Source organism: Fusarium sambucinum, chromosome III (genome assembly GCF_050947815.1).
Source record: "Fusarium sambucinum isolate potato_lamoka chromosome III, whole genome shotgun sequence".
NCBI classification, from domain to species: Eukaryota; Fungi; Ascomycota; class Sordariomycetes; order Hypocreales; family Nectriaceae; genus Fusarium; species Fusarium sambucinum.
This window is the reverse complement of record NC_139292.1, coordinates 145416-160244: the sequence shown is the minus strand read 5'-3', so window position 1 is coordinate 160244 and position 14829 is coordinate 145416. Positions and strand designations below refer to the sequence as shown.

General features: G+C 46.6%; 3 protein-coding genes across 3 annotated transcripts; 1 reads left to right on the top strand and 2 right to left on the bottom strand.

The window, feature by feature from the left end:
* Positions 1-140: 140 nt before the first annotated feature.
* On the bottom strand, positions 141-3617 carry FSST1_010207 (uncharacterized protein; the record flags this gene model as incomplete). The annotated part of the gene is made up of 10 exons (XM_083233215.1): positions 141-646; positions 697-822; positions 876-1226; positions 1282-1595; positions 1646-1730; positions 1781-2143; positions 2194-2893; positions 2947-3106; positions 3155-3416; positions 3479-3617. 10 exons carry the CDS (start codon positions 3615-3617, stop codon positions 141-143), a joined length of 3006 nt encoding a protein of 1001 aa, XP_083079903.1.
* Positions 3618-4600: 983 nt separating this feature from the next.
* On the top strand, positions 4601-6381 carry FSST1_010206 (uncharacterized protein; the record flags this gene model as incomplete). Its single annotated transcript, XM_083233214.1, has 3 exons — positions 4601-4809; positions 4858-6303; positions 6354-6381. 3 exons carry the CDS (start codon positions 4601-4603, stop codon positions 6379-6381), a joined length of 1683 nt encoding a protein of 560 aa, XP_083079902.1.
* A 3798-nt stretch (positions 6382-10179) lies between these two features.
* On the bottom strand, positions 10180-11850 carry FSST1_010205 (uncharacterized protein; the record flags this gene model as incomplete). The annotated part of the gene is made up of 1 exon (XM_083233213.1): positions 10180-11850. One exon carries the CDS (start codon positions 11848-11850, stop codon positions 10180-10182), a length of 1671 nt encoding a protein of 556 aa, XP_083079901.1.
* Positions 11851-14829: the final 2979 nt, after the last annotated feature.

The window sequence follows — 14829 nt, the reverse complement described above, 5'->3', positions numbered from 1 at the left end:
TTTTTAAACCCTAAAACTTAGAAGAACATTCTTTCCCGTACCCAGTAGATATGGTTATCATGATACGTTCGAACACAGAAAATGTACTTATATAGTACCGAGTTGCTCTAATACTCCCACTAATTCGGAGCCTCTCTCCGTTAACCCTGAATACCAAGGTCAATTATCTCAATCTTCCAAATCACACATTGCTCATCTCCCTGCTGGCTTCCACCATATCTCGACGACTTGCCATCCATTCCATCTTTCTTACCACACGAATCCAACACTTCGTACATAGCCTTCTTGCAGTGCTTCGGTTCTGTTCCTCTGGTTCTATCAGGGCATCCATCGCCTTTGACGTCTTTAACCCAGTTGGCGCTGTAGACAAGTTCTGTGTGTTTCTTTCCAGGACTACCGTAAGACTTGACATACTCCTCGCGGGTGTCATCTTGGCTCAGTGTTCCTTGGTTCAAAGAGTCACACCACTTGTCGATATCAGCTTTGGCGTTGTCGCGGCTTAGAACTGGACCATTGGTGTCGGTTGGGGCGCACACGAGTGTATCGGATACACCATCGTCTTCATCCCTTGGCACCACAACGGCGTTAGGTGTTCCGAACAGGGCCTCGAAGTACTTCCATGAAGCGTACAAGGCGTAAGAATCCGCTATGAAGCAATGTTAGTATAGAGATATTTCAGGCCGGAACTCCACATACCGTTTAACTGTGTACGATCTCGCACAGACTCCAATTTATGCATCCCCATTCTCTGAACAAGTACCGGTCCGTACACCCTTTCGGGGGAGTTGGCCTCTGGTCGTAGGTCTTGGTCCCTGACAATAACTGTTCTTCGGTCAGTAACATGTATGATAGTAGGGGTACTTGGAGTCTCTTACTCTCGTCAGTCTCAGACATAGCAGCCAAATGCGAGATTTCGTGGAGCAGCATCCTAGTTTTGCCGTTCATCTGATGCGGATCCTTCTTATACCCCTCGTTGCTTGCTATCTCCTTACGTAAGGGTTCAAGCAGTTCCTGGCCCGGCTGGAAGAAAGGCTTGCACATGACAATGTATTGGTCTTCCATCTTCTCACTGTATGAGAAGGCGTATCCACCAACTTCGCCTAAGCGGACTTCACTGGCACAGGAGGTCTGCTTTGTTCTGTGTTCCTGTTTGACGTCCACACAGCTCATGTGAATCTTTCCGTAGACCTTGTCAGTGTAAAGCTTGAAGATATTTGCGTAGACCTCTGATGACAAAAGTTAGCATATCACGTTGTAATCAATGGGACTGTGGTGACTTACTGTTGATTTGGTTACCAGCACCGTCTCTTTCGTGCACATCAAAACCAAAGACTCGGCTTTCTAATGTCCCCGGCTTGTTGTTGAAGTCAGTAGCGATACCCATTCTGACCAATGCAACAGTATCCCACCAGCTCTGGGTGATGTTTGTCTTTTGGTCAACCGTGCAACCGCGAAATCCTGTGAACGGCGTATTCTTATGGGTACCATCAGCCATTTCTTTGCCGCCGCCGGTACCGCCACCGCCTTTGATGGGGCCCCCGGTGTTGGCATCGCCAGGGAGTTTGATGGGGAAACCGCCGTCGTCGCCATCAGACCTGTGGTGTGTCAGCAATCGCGATGAAATATCAAGGTGAACATGACATACTCTTGGAAATCAATACTCCATACCATGGTACCTCCGAAGCAGTAACCATCAGCCCAAGCCTTTTTATCAGCAAAGGTTTCCTCGTCTGAGAAATGTTAGCCATACAGCAATAGGACAGATTGACTTGAAACTTACCATCGTATCCAATCCACTGATCATCCCAGGTAATCTGCTTCATCATCGTCTCCTTGTTATAAACAGACTTGACAGTACCCTGCTTGATCAGTCTCTTGATCTCACCAAGTGACATGACACCGTCAGAGTCAGTGCACTCTCCCTTTTTACTAGGACCGGCAAATGAGCATTCTAGATCATTGCAGCTCTTGTCGGCGACGGTATAACCACGTCCGTACAAGGCGAGACCAAAGTTGATCTTCTTGGGGTCTAGACCGCCGAACCAGAGAGGGATGGTGTTCTTGTCAATCTCGCGAATGTCGGCTTGACCACGGATGATCTTGCCGAGAGTCTTGACATCTTCGTCCCAGAAGCCGTGCAAATCTGTTGAAAATGTTAGCATATAGTAGAGACATGATACCGATCAAACTTACCGTAGGCCATGAATCCAAAGAAATCCACATAAGGCTCCATAGCCTTTGCATCAAACCAGCGAAGATACCAGTAGTCAGGAGCCAGGGTCAAGCTGATGCCATACTTGCTACCATAGGCAGCTCGCATTTCCTTGAGAAGCATGGAGAAATTGCGAGTATCAGCAAGCTTTCGACCACCACGCTTGGGCTCACCAGGATACTCCCAATCAAGATCAACACCCTGAAAGCCATACTCATCCATATAATTGCGAACAGACTCGATGAAAGCAGCTCTGTTAGCCTTGGTAGAGACCATGTCACTCCAAGTGGTATGAGTAGGAGCTTCCTCGTTGCTCATATCAAAGCCACCAATAGCAATCCAAGTTTGGAGCTTGCCACCTTTGGAGAGGTCGGTAAACTCACGCATTTGGTCGATATCGTCATTGTGGGCTGGAGTGACCTTGAATGAAACAGGATCGATAAAAGCAAAAGAGTAGAAGAGGTGAGTGTAGCCTTCAGTGTTGAGCTGTTTGGGGGTCTTGGTGTCACACTTACGGGCACGAACGTTCCAAGACTGGTAGTATCCGATTGTTCGTCCCTTTGTGCTGCCGCCTCCCTTGGCGCATGAAGGAGATGAGACGATGTTGCAACCTCCGTAGCCGGCTTGGCAGGGCAAGGTTTTGTGTTGGGGATCAGCGTTGTCACAGAACACCTCGGTGGTCTAAAAGATCAAGTTAGCTAGATTTCAGCAACAGCGTCAACAAGGAGACTTACACCGCACCATCCTGTGGCAGAGCAGCAGAGGTTCATACCGCAAGGCATCTCACCCTCTTCACTGTACTCTCCACACATGGCCGTAGCATCACAGTTGGATGTACATCCATCACCACAGTAGTCAGGTCCGTAGCCGCAAATTCCCTTGGGGCCACAGCAGCTATTAACAGTTAGTCATTGGTATCATAGGATGATACTGTCAACCCACCTGTCATCAGGGCAAGGCTTATCCTTGCAGTAGAGGGGACCGTCACCGCGCTTCTCAAGAGAACGGCGCGAGAGACCAGACTTGTTGGGAGTGACTCCAGCAGAAGACTCGGTAGCATTAGCAGCATCCTTGTAGTACTGATCAAGGCTAACAGCGGAGTCGCTGGAGAGCTCAAGATCCTCAGTGGGGTTTGGCGGGGCTTTGGCAGGGTTTTGGTGACCCGGGCTATGGGTGATCTTCTTGGTCCATGAAGGTGCCTTGGCTTTTGTTCAGTTAGAAGTGGTCCTCCAAGACTAAACGTTGGGCTTGATGAGGATATCTTACTGATGACATTGGCCCGACGGTGGAGGTGGGCACGACTACCACGTGGTTGAAAAGTGTTGTCGGCGTTGGTCAAGGTTGCGAGACATAAGAAACAAAGAGCAACCGCCCAAAAGGCGAAACTCGCGATTCGCAGCACCATAGTCACTGATAATAACAGCGAACCGTATTTGCCGTGATTCTGATAATATCAGAGGGGAACTAGACATGAGTATCTATATACATGCTCATTGAAAATTCCTCAAAGTAGAAATCAACTCGTCTCATGGTCCTACTATCCTTGTAGTTTCTCTTTACATAACTCACCGACTCACCATCATGTTACGTTACCAGGCTAAATCCTTCCTCGGAGAGCGCATTTCAAAACGGTAAGGCTAAAGAAAAATCATCCTTTGCGATAAAAATTTCAATTTGCTACTGCTACTATACCGCCACCGGAAGTGAAAGGATGGATACGAGTTAATCTTAAATCGAATTATAGCCTAGATTCTCTTATATCCACGAATTATGGAAAGTAGGACCGTGAGAAATATGGCTCCCGAGCGGGTCTAGACCTCGGGCGGTGCCTGGAAGGAACCGATAGGATCTGAATGCTTGTCGTTCTAGTCCAGATCGAGTTCTTCAAGCGAAGGGATCCCGAACGTTCCCAAGTTAAACCGCTCATTCACATGCTGCAACATGAGCCCATGAGCCGGGGCTAAATCTTGAAGGATGAAGTGACCTTCTGCATAGGATCTATGTCGCCGAATCAGATTCTTCACACTAAGCTCATATGGTCAACTCGGGCCACTCGCATAGCCCGATCCCATAGCCCCCAATACCACGGTAGTGGAGATATCTCCGAGAGACAGGGATTATGCGCACACTATCCTCCGAGCCTGTCCTATTAGAGCACGAACCGACATGCCGAAGAATAAGACAAGGATGATGGAAAACGTTTTCAGTTCTAGATCACTTACGGATCCTACCGTAAACTAAGAATCTAGACCCATAAAAGTAAATACTATGCTTATGTTGCAGTATACACCCGAAGAGTATATAGGATCTAGAATAGTTTCATTTTTTGAGTCACTCGTTATCACCTCTCTACTGAGACTCCCATTGGTTTCTCATCATTCGTTCACTATGAAGGCCTCTGCACTCTTCTGGCTTTTGCCCGCCCTTGCTGCATCCCAGTCTGCAACTGTCACTTTGTCACCATGGCAGACCGGAGAAATCACTCCTGATGGTACTTGTGGAGGAAGCACTGGCTTCGTCTGCAGTCCTTCCTGGGGTGCTTGCTGCTCTAAAGATGGCCAATGCGGTCGATCCAGCAAGTTCTGTGGCGAAGGATGGTAAGTCACGCCTCTCTACTATGCTACTTTATGCTAATTGTCTACTAGCCAATCTATTGCTGGCAACTGCAACGCTGCTGCCCCCGTCCCCGAAAAGCCTCCAGGTCCTGGAAGTGTATCTCCGGACGGTTCTTGTGGTGGTACCAACCAGTTTGTCTGTGGTGGAAGCACCTTTGGAGATTGCTGCTCACTCCAAGGCTGGTGTGGTAACTCAACCGCCCACTGCGGCAATGACTGTCTCCCTACCTTTGGTACCTGTGGTCCTCCCTCAAACATCACTGCCAACGGCGAGTGCGGTGCCAACGGCAAGATCTGCCCTGGCTCTGGCTTCGGAGATTGTTGTTCTAGCACTGGATGGTGTGGTAGCAAGGACGACTTCTGTGGTGCTGGCTGCCAGAATGGCTTTGGAAAATGCACTCTGACCAATGCTGAGAATATCTCAACCGACGGCTCTTGTGGAAAGAATGGCAAGATTTGCAAGGGTAGCTCATGGGGAGACTGTTGTTCTGCTGATGGCTACTGTGGCAAGGGTGATGGTTTCTGCACTGCTGGTTGTCAATCCAAGTTTGGTGATTGCGATGCTGAGACTAACATTTCTACCGATGGCTTCTGTGGTAAGAATGGTAAAACCTGCAAGGGAAGCACTTATGGTGACTGCTGCTCTGCCCAAGGCTACTGTGGTAAAACAGACCACTGCGACGCTGGCTGCCAGCCCAAATTTGGTACTTGCAAGGCTGGTTCTGACACCGTCTCCACTGATGGTCGTTGCGGAGGCTTCAATGGCAAGACTTGCAAGGGTAGTACCTTTGGTGACTGCTGTTCCATTGGAGATTGGTGCGGCAAGACTACTCATTGTGACGCTGGCTGCCAGTCCAAGTTTGGTACTTGCAACACCGAAGCAAGCAACATCTCCACTGATGGCTTCTGTGGCAAGAATGGCAAGTCTTGCAAGGGAAGCACTTATGGTGACTGCTGCTCTGCCCAAGGCTACTGTGGTAAGACAAACCACTGTGAAGCAGGCTGCCAACCCCAATTTGGCACTTGCAAGGCCGGTTCTGACAACATCTCTACCGACGGAAGCTGTGGTAAGAACGGGAAAACATGCAAGGGCAGCGTGTTTGGAGATTGCTGTTCTCAGCACGGATACTGTGGAAAGGGAGATGACTTTTGTCGCGCAGGATGTCAGCTTGCTTATGGTCTCTGTCCCGGTATCTCCGCCGACTCGGAGTGTGGTTCCAGGAATGGTAGAACCTGTGCTGGCTCTGGTCTTGGAAACTGTTGTTCCTCCAATGGTTACTGTGGAAGCACAGGATCTCACTGTGGACAAGGTTGCCAGAAGGGTGCCTCAAGTGGGTGTCTGACCAAGGACATTCCTACTACAGATGGCTCTTGTGGTAGCAAGGCTGGTCTCACCTGTGCTGGTGGTCCTTTCAATGGCCAATGCTGTAGTGCTCAAGGCTGGTGTGGCACAACAACCCATTGTGGATCTGGATGGTAAGTTTTTTCATCTCCACATCAAAGACTCATACTAATTGAACTTTTAGTCAAAAGGGATTTGGACGATGCAACTAGACACATTATTGCCTTTGACATTGTGCCGATGTTGGTTTATTATGGCATGTTTATAGATAATTCATCCTTGTAAATATAATTTATTACTGAGTACCTTTTTCTTCCTATAATCTCTCTGCATAGAATACTAAGTCCCTGTACTATAAAGAAAGATTGTATTAATCTAATAACCTCTAAACAGTAAGCTAGCAGTGAAAAAAAAAGATTAATGAATTTTAATGAAGCTCTTTACCGAAGTGAGACCCCTCTAAAATCTTTAAAAAATTAGGTCTCGGAGGGAGTCGAACCCTCGCTGGCGGAATCAGAATCCGCAGTCATAACCGTTAGACCACGAAACCCCAAGTTTTTCACGGTTACGACTGTCGGTTGTAACCGTGATGATTAACCCGACGTCAAACGGTTAGAACTAGTCTCGGTTATAACTGTTATTCCTATTTCATGGAAAGAATGCATCCGTAAATGTCAGTCATAACCGTTATTATCGACAATGATATTTATAGCGTGAAGCGGAATAATGATACTCGATTGGCATGAGTTGCATTCCAGCAGCGACAGACAAACTTCACTTGACGCTTAGCCAGTAAGTAGACATTGTCAATCCAGGACAACCGAGTAGAGGCTGTGCTATTTGCAAGAAGCGAAAAATCAAAGTAAGTTTGGGCACATTCATGAGCAGTAACATGGGACTCACTTCTCCTAGTGCGATCAGTTGACGCCAACATGCACGCAATGCGAGAAAGCAGGATGGACATGTCCAGGCCCGTCCAATCCAGGGGCTTTTTCCCGTCATCAGACTACCGCAGATACAGCAGGAAAGACGGCTGGAAGTAATGTAATGATACCGATGGATGGTAGTTCCAGGGAACCCGAGACATGGAAGTGACCTTTGTCTTATCCAGCAAGAGACAAAGCTACGACTTTCTTCATGCGACAGTATATTTTTGACACATCCAATAACTACTCGTTTCCACTGAAAGATAATCATGAATATCTTCCAATTTTGATTCAAAAAGAGGAGTCTCCATTCGGTTTACTCAGTACAGTTCTAGCAGCGGCTGGATATGCTGCCCTCTCCAACGCTGGAAATGTCGCAGAATGGCGCTCCGAATCATTTCGGCTTTATCAGATTGCAATTGTCCAGATGCAACAAGCCCTTCAAGATCCAGTACAAAGAGTTTCAGATGAGACGCTCGGAGCAGTTCTGTTGATGGGAACTTTTGAGGTAGACCTTACCCTGTACTGAATGACGGTGACAGACGCTAACAAACCTAGACAATTGCATTTCCAGACTCCACCTCAATGAAGGCATTTAGTCAACATACTATTGCGGCAGCACGGTCCAGAGCAATTACGAACGGCGGTCGGGGTGAAACTATTCATGCATAGCGACGAAACATGGTAAGTTAAATGACTGGTGGCGAATCCGCTGACCTATCGCTAGATCACCACATGCCATCAACTTCAAGAACCATTCCCTTTCGAAGTGTCAAAATGGTCATAGTGGGCTGAGCCGTACCAGCCTGAAGCGTTTATTCCCATAAATAAGCTCTCGCAGATTAACGAAGCTCTGGCTAATACTCGAGCTGAGCTGAAATACCAGCGCATTACCAACCCTGATATTATTTCCAAGAGTCTCCTTCCATTTGACGAAATGATGGGACAATGGACAAAGGAGCTTCCGCCTATATGGGAGTATAAATCATATCGATCTATGGGACCTAATGGGGTTCCTTCGAGTAGATATGATCTCCAGTACGACATCTACAATGATCCTTGGATTGCATGCATATGGAACTCTTATCGCAATGCCCGAATGCTCATCCATGAGTTAATCATCATAGTCACACTAAAGCATGGTAGCCAAGAACAGAAGGAATCTTTACAAAGTTCTTTCAAAATACTGAAGAACATGGCGGATGGGATTTGCCACAGTGTTGCATATCATTTAGGGCACCAACACCATGATACAATAACAAGCCATCCAGATGTTGTTCGCTTATAGGATAACCCAGCACCTGGAGGTTTTCTACTTCTATGGCCTTTGTTCTTTGCAGCTATTCAGAGGACCTCTTCTACAGATCAAAGGTTATGGGTGGCTGGTTTCATCCGTCAGATAGGTAAACGAATGGGCTTACAGGTAGCTTTGCCGATGGCTGATTTGCTAGAAAGGGATACGAAGGGGTTTGCGTTTTCGAATGAAGACACCTTTTTACTCGGAGAATGGCACCCAAATTAGACACAATGCAGAATGTTAACACTCTTCTTGTCCATGTAGAAGTCTATGCTTAGTACCAGTGAACAATTGAGTCTTGACAAGGAGAATGAATTCCGAAAAACTAAAACTGGGTGTTGGTAAGGCCTACCCTCGAACCAACTTGAACCCCCTCATGCATTCCTAAGTTAAGCTTATTAAACTAAGGCTGAATCCGCGTTGGCTTTGCTCATTGGCTGTACCGCATGACTAACTCAATACAGTTAGGATATTCATCGACCAGGGTCTAAGCTGATGCATCAACCTTGCTAAGTGCCATCGGTGTCTTCTAATTGGCTAGAGATCTGATCCACAGTCGTGGCACATCGTTAGCTTGGTCTTCGTCCTTGGCGGATCCTATCAGCCTGTGAACTTTGCTCTTCTAACAAGTACTCTAATTGCTATCAGAATTTCCCAGATATTGTTACTTGATGAAGCAATTTGTCTCTACTAGGCATATTCTATATAGTCGGAACTTGAAAAAGAAGAAGCTATATCTTACCTGTTGGATCTGTAAACAAAGATCGCTTGTCTTGTATCAGTGAAATATTCAGGAAAAAACTTCCGTGTGATATTGGATCAAGGTACTTCTGCGCCCCACTGGCATTTGTTCTACTTTTTGGTAATCGCATGAAACAAACTCCATGATGATTGGCTAATTCGCAAAGCTAAGCTCTACCTACCATACTACCAGCCCCGTGGATCCTGGATTTTCTACCTACACGGCACAGTACACTCTTCCTTCATGGATCCAGTAGCCCAGGAATATCTCTGTTGATTCTCGCAAGGTAGTATTACACGGTTGTCGATCTATCCGATGCTGGAACTCGACAGTCCCTTGTTCATCACCCAGCCACGTTCGCACAAGTAATTACTATGCAACCAATAATGCGTCAGGGTGCAGCTGCTTTCGAGATGATATTGGTGATAAGGTCTCAAGGGATCGACCCCTTAGAGTATCCATGTTTCACTGCTGACGCAAAATAATCCTTCGTCTTATTAGCGCGTAACGATGATTAGCATGTACGTGTTGGATATTCCATGCGAATGCGAAAGAGGCAGTGTTATGTAGATCAACGCGTGTTATAAGAACCAGATGAATCTCATGAATCTTTTTCAATGAGATTCCCATCACAATCTCTCCATACTTTCAAACACGACTCACCTACTTTGATATCTCAAACACATGCTCACAACATGAACGATACTGGGAATTTCATTATGTTTGGGCCAAAGGCCGACTGTACTTTGGACGTAGGTTTACTCTTCAGACGCTTGACAGCTCGTCGGCTGGAGCTGCACCCTTGGATTTCCTATATCTCGTACTAACCAGCCACTCAGCTTCGTCCAGTCGAAATGAGCGTGTATACTTACCGACCTTCCCTCGCTGCCAATGTATCCTTTGCGGCTCTGTTCACGCTCGCCACTATTGTACACATCTATCTTGGTTTCCGATGGAAAACACCTTGGTTTATGCGGTGCATGATCTTGAGCTTATATTATTATATTAAATTCCCTAAGTCCTTTTATATTTAGGTAATTAAAAACTATACCCTACTACACACCTGTGTCTTTAGAAATGTAATGCTTGAAGCCTTCTTTCCACTTTGCTTAATGTCGAAGTCAGTATTCCATCCGATAGTGGTAAGTTGAACAGGTGCTTTGAACATAATGTACCCGCCCCTCTCCTCTTTAGTAGCCTCGAAATCTATACTCTCGATGGTCCTGGTTTGCATCAGAGTTCCAGGTCGTTTCTTGATACGTGCAAGCTCCATGGTAAGAGGCAATGTCGACTTTTCTTTAATCACTGCGACAGTCGCTGTCATAGCTCTGTAACCTCCAACGCTGGTTCTAGCAACACACGACTCTGTCGATTGATACAGAAGCGAGTCGTCGACAGGATAGCCTTTCCCTTGGTTATTGAAGCCGGTCTTTTTTCCTCTAGAAGGAACAGCAAGGTGGATCTTGAAGTTACTGATGCCCTCAGTTTGGTCGACTATGGTAGAGAACTCGTACCATGCAAAGGTCTCGCCGTAAAGCCCAGCAGAGGCGCCAGCATAGGTCGTCTCAACCCGCTTGTTTCCCTTTCCGCGTCGGTCGGAGTAAGTGAGGTGAACAGCGAGATCAGTCGGATCGCGGCCCGCACGAGCACCTTCTGTTGTTCGCACACGGACGCGGCCCGCAAAAGTGATATCAAAATCCTTATTGAGTGATAACTCCACAACATATGGCTTGATATCGACACTCTCAAGGGGACTCGACAGCCGCGACTCTCTCGGAACTGTATCAATCATTTGCTCAAACAACTTGGCGCATCGAGACTCAAACAAAGATGCTTTTCTGGCAAAAGCCTGAATAGTCTTGTTGCGATCAGAGCTAAAAATACGCTTATCTGAGTTGAGTGTACTGTTATTTCCGATCACAAGAGGGTTGCTGGTGCTGCCTTGGACATAATCTGTGGCAATCTTGTTGTCAAATACATGCGGACTACTGTCAAACGGTGCGACAGTGTCGTTATACATGTTCTGTGACCCAGGCACAATCTGGGGGAAATCATTGCTGTGGACGCCTCCAAGCGTATGGCCGCAGGCAACAAGGGTAATCATTTCCTCTTTGTTAAATCCAGCAGCTTTGAAGCGGCTCAACGTAGTATCGAGAGAGGTATGGGCCTCGGGAACACCAATGGGACCGGCTTCACCGGCATCAAGACGACCATATCGGAAAGGAATCCTGGTTTGCCCACCGCAAGCGCTATGCGAGACGACGACACTCATGGCTAAGAGGTCTGCAGCAGAGGTTTTGGTGGAGGTGAGATAGTTGAAGAAGTTGAAGGTATTGTTGAAAGCTCGCGCATTGTTCTCGGGACGAGTCGTCTCAAAGAAGATGGAGGCGTCCAGGCCCCCGGTTTTGCTTCTGGCTTCGTGAGTGATTACATCGTGGAAGGCTGTACGGATCCATTCCGCCGCATTCTGTCGTCCTTTGACGTTACCACCCTGGGAGCAAGGATTGACACCTGAGTCGAAGAATGTTAACTGTTTGTTCCATCTTTCTATCTCTTGACAGAGATGCTTACCACTGGAAAAGTTTCGACCGAGGTATCCGCTCTGCAAGGAAAAGATGTCTTCAATCTCGTCATACTCTGATGGCCAGATGTATTGACGACCATCAGCGAATGCTATGAACCCTAGACAGATGGTGAACGAAATCAAAATATTCATCTTCAAAGATACTCAAGACAGACAAAAACTGTAAGGAAGGCTTGCAGTGGACTATCGGAACTTACAACGCGACTCGTCAATGGGCGAAGTAGAGTTTCTGTTGATAGTGTCGCCATTTTTATCGTTATTAATTAAGGAAAGGGAAGAGATTTCGGATGGAGATTTCGGACAGAGATTTCCGTGTTCTTTCCACAGGACTTCCTCAGAATGTCTCCCAATCTGGGAATCAAAGCCGGCCCAAGGACCTAAAATGGATCATGAGGCCGCTTTGACAGCAGTCTAGGGTTGCACTAGGACGGTCGGAAATTGTCCCTAATGTGGGTTTGATGGGTCATAATAAAACTCCGCGAATGAAGAGCGTGAGATTTTGAATTGGCTATGAATTATCAGATGGTTTTCGATATTTTATCAGATTGATAAAATCCCTCTTCGTATCGAGTGGATTATACAGGAGCAGCTGACGGTCAGGGGCTAGGATACAATAACCTTCTTATTCTGGGCGTTAGCTTTTGGCTGTGGACATTCGGGATGTGGGTTGACAGCGGTCTAGGCCTTTGTGTCCTCAAGACTATTGCCATAGAAGAATGGCTCACATTGCATCCACTAAGCCTTAAAGGGCCTGTGTCGTCCTGACCCGATGGGACGAACGGAAGTGAGACGAAGCATAACCAGATTGCCCATGCAGGAACTATGCACGTGGGCTCATCATTGAGCTGATAAGTCAATGGCCCTAACGTCCAAGTCATCCCGGTGATGCCAATCCAGCTACCGCTACCAAATACCGTACATAAGTATAAAGAGGCTCCAAGGACTCAGTTAAACAACAAACCGTACATCTTCTTCAACTGCGCAAAGCTGAGATATAACTACCTGGTCTGTAAGGGCTTTCTCGTTCCGGCAATGTCACCAATAGGAATTCTGAGCTGGAAAGTGGTTGCCCTGAACATCGTTATCTCAACGTCAGATCCGGAAGCGTTTCTAGGCTGAGGCACTCTATACTGATTAAGTTGTGCGCAGTCTGATCGTTCCTATGCGTAGAATCGAATCATCTTTGTAATACAGTGTAGTGTAAAGTTTGAATCTGCAACCCTTGCGTATACAGTCGTTTCTTGACGAAACCTGTTGTTCCATCATTTTAGTCTTCCATCCATTTTTTATCATTACTACATTCGTCAGAATAAGACGTTTACAGCCAGCTACAATTATAAAGACATTGCACTTGGTATACTAGGAAGTACAGATAGGTTACACGGTAGTCGTACATTCTTGTGCAAGGAACGTAAGCTGCAGGGTACTGGGAGCCACAGGGCTAAAAAGACACTTCTAGTAAACTTGATGACACTTAGTTCCCTTGAATAGACTATCGTTCTTATACGTCGTCGCGGTCGTTTAGTATATGATATTGACCGAGAGAGTACTCTATCACCGATGAATAGCAGTACCGGCTTTCACCTTCCTGCGTCCGTTGGTAAGAGCAAATTCCTCGAGTTAGGAGATAGTAGCTTAAATAAGCTAGAATTAAGTCCCGATAGCCTCAGACAGAGCGTTGTCGAGGTCGCTCTGCAGGGACATTTACAACCACAATTTGCATTTTTTCAACCGTGATATGCAGGAAGGAATGTTCCAGAAATTGCCATAATGCGATCATGCTGTGTTGTTTCAGGTCAGTGATAACTGCATTGCAACTCCTATGAGAATTCCACTTACATAGCTCGGCAGAACTGCGTCTGTCACAGTGCTATTACCCTCGACGGCTATCTGGAAGGGTACTGCAAGTGAGACCTTAGTACCGCAATTTCCTACGGACAGCACGATTCGAATTCGGTAGGTTCGACCAACCAAACACGGATAAAAAGTAGGAAGGAGCATGCAATATTCCCTTGGAGGTTTGAACTGCTCAAATAGGTATCCTTTGTAAATTGCGTCCACATCGGATGGGTTTATGTTACAACGGGTGATGTTTGACTCCGAGGATTCCGAGGTCTCACTTCCCATCCTCTCCTGAGAGAAGCTGACCACTTCGAAACTGGCTGTCTCTGGACCGTTCGTTGCATTCATCTGCCGGGTGTCTTTCCACGTTGCGAGCACTGACTTGTCGAGTACTACAGCTTTTGAGGTCCACCACGGTGCTTTTACTGCAAGATTGTTTGTGCGCTTTCGTTCGTGGTCGGGTAAATACCCAACAGGACCGAGCCAAGAATCGTTAAATATATCGATTTCGGCAGATTTAACAAGTAAATTTGGCGGCAACTGCTCCGGCGAAGCTGGAGCAAATTCCAGGTTCACCCGTGTGTAAGACTCGGAATCCTGGCGCCCATCCACGTAAAGTATATTGGATGTGGCTGGCCAATTGAAGCCTTCAACAGACATGCCTTAGCAAATACCAAGTTCTTTCGGATTGTCTTGCATTTGAAGGTGGCGTACGCTGAATCAGTAGGGCCAATGTGAAGAGGGGGCTGCTCAGGAAACGCCGGGATCACTTTGATATGGTGATATCCCTTAAGATGCTGTGGTGTTCTATTTTGCCTTTCCTCAACTTTATTTGTACAAGAATCATATAGTTAACATACACAGAGTCTCGAGTATGATCGTCACGTTCCCATGACCCCATATCTGGGGGCAACTGCAAATGCCGTTCCTATACTGTCACGTCCTGATGCTTACATGCTGCGTTGGATAGCCGATACGGAATGACGAAGGTAAACGGGACATTGTAAGATTGTCTAGGATGCAGCATTTGATTGAAAGGTGCAGCAGTCGATGGCATTAGTATTTCGATTTACATAAAAGTATGCGTTTTACGAGCCATGCCGTATTGGAATGCGTGGCCGGGTGTCGAAGTCGTCCCTTTTAGAAACACATGGGCGCTCTTAAAAGAGTTCTGTCTCTGAAGTGTTATTTTTTTTATAATCCTTAAGCTTTTGCCTAGGCCTTCTTAATTTCCTCTAGGTTTTTAATAAAGGTTAATCTATTTATATA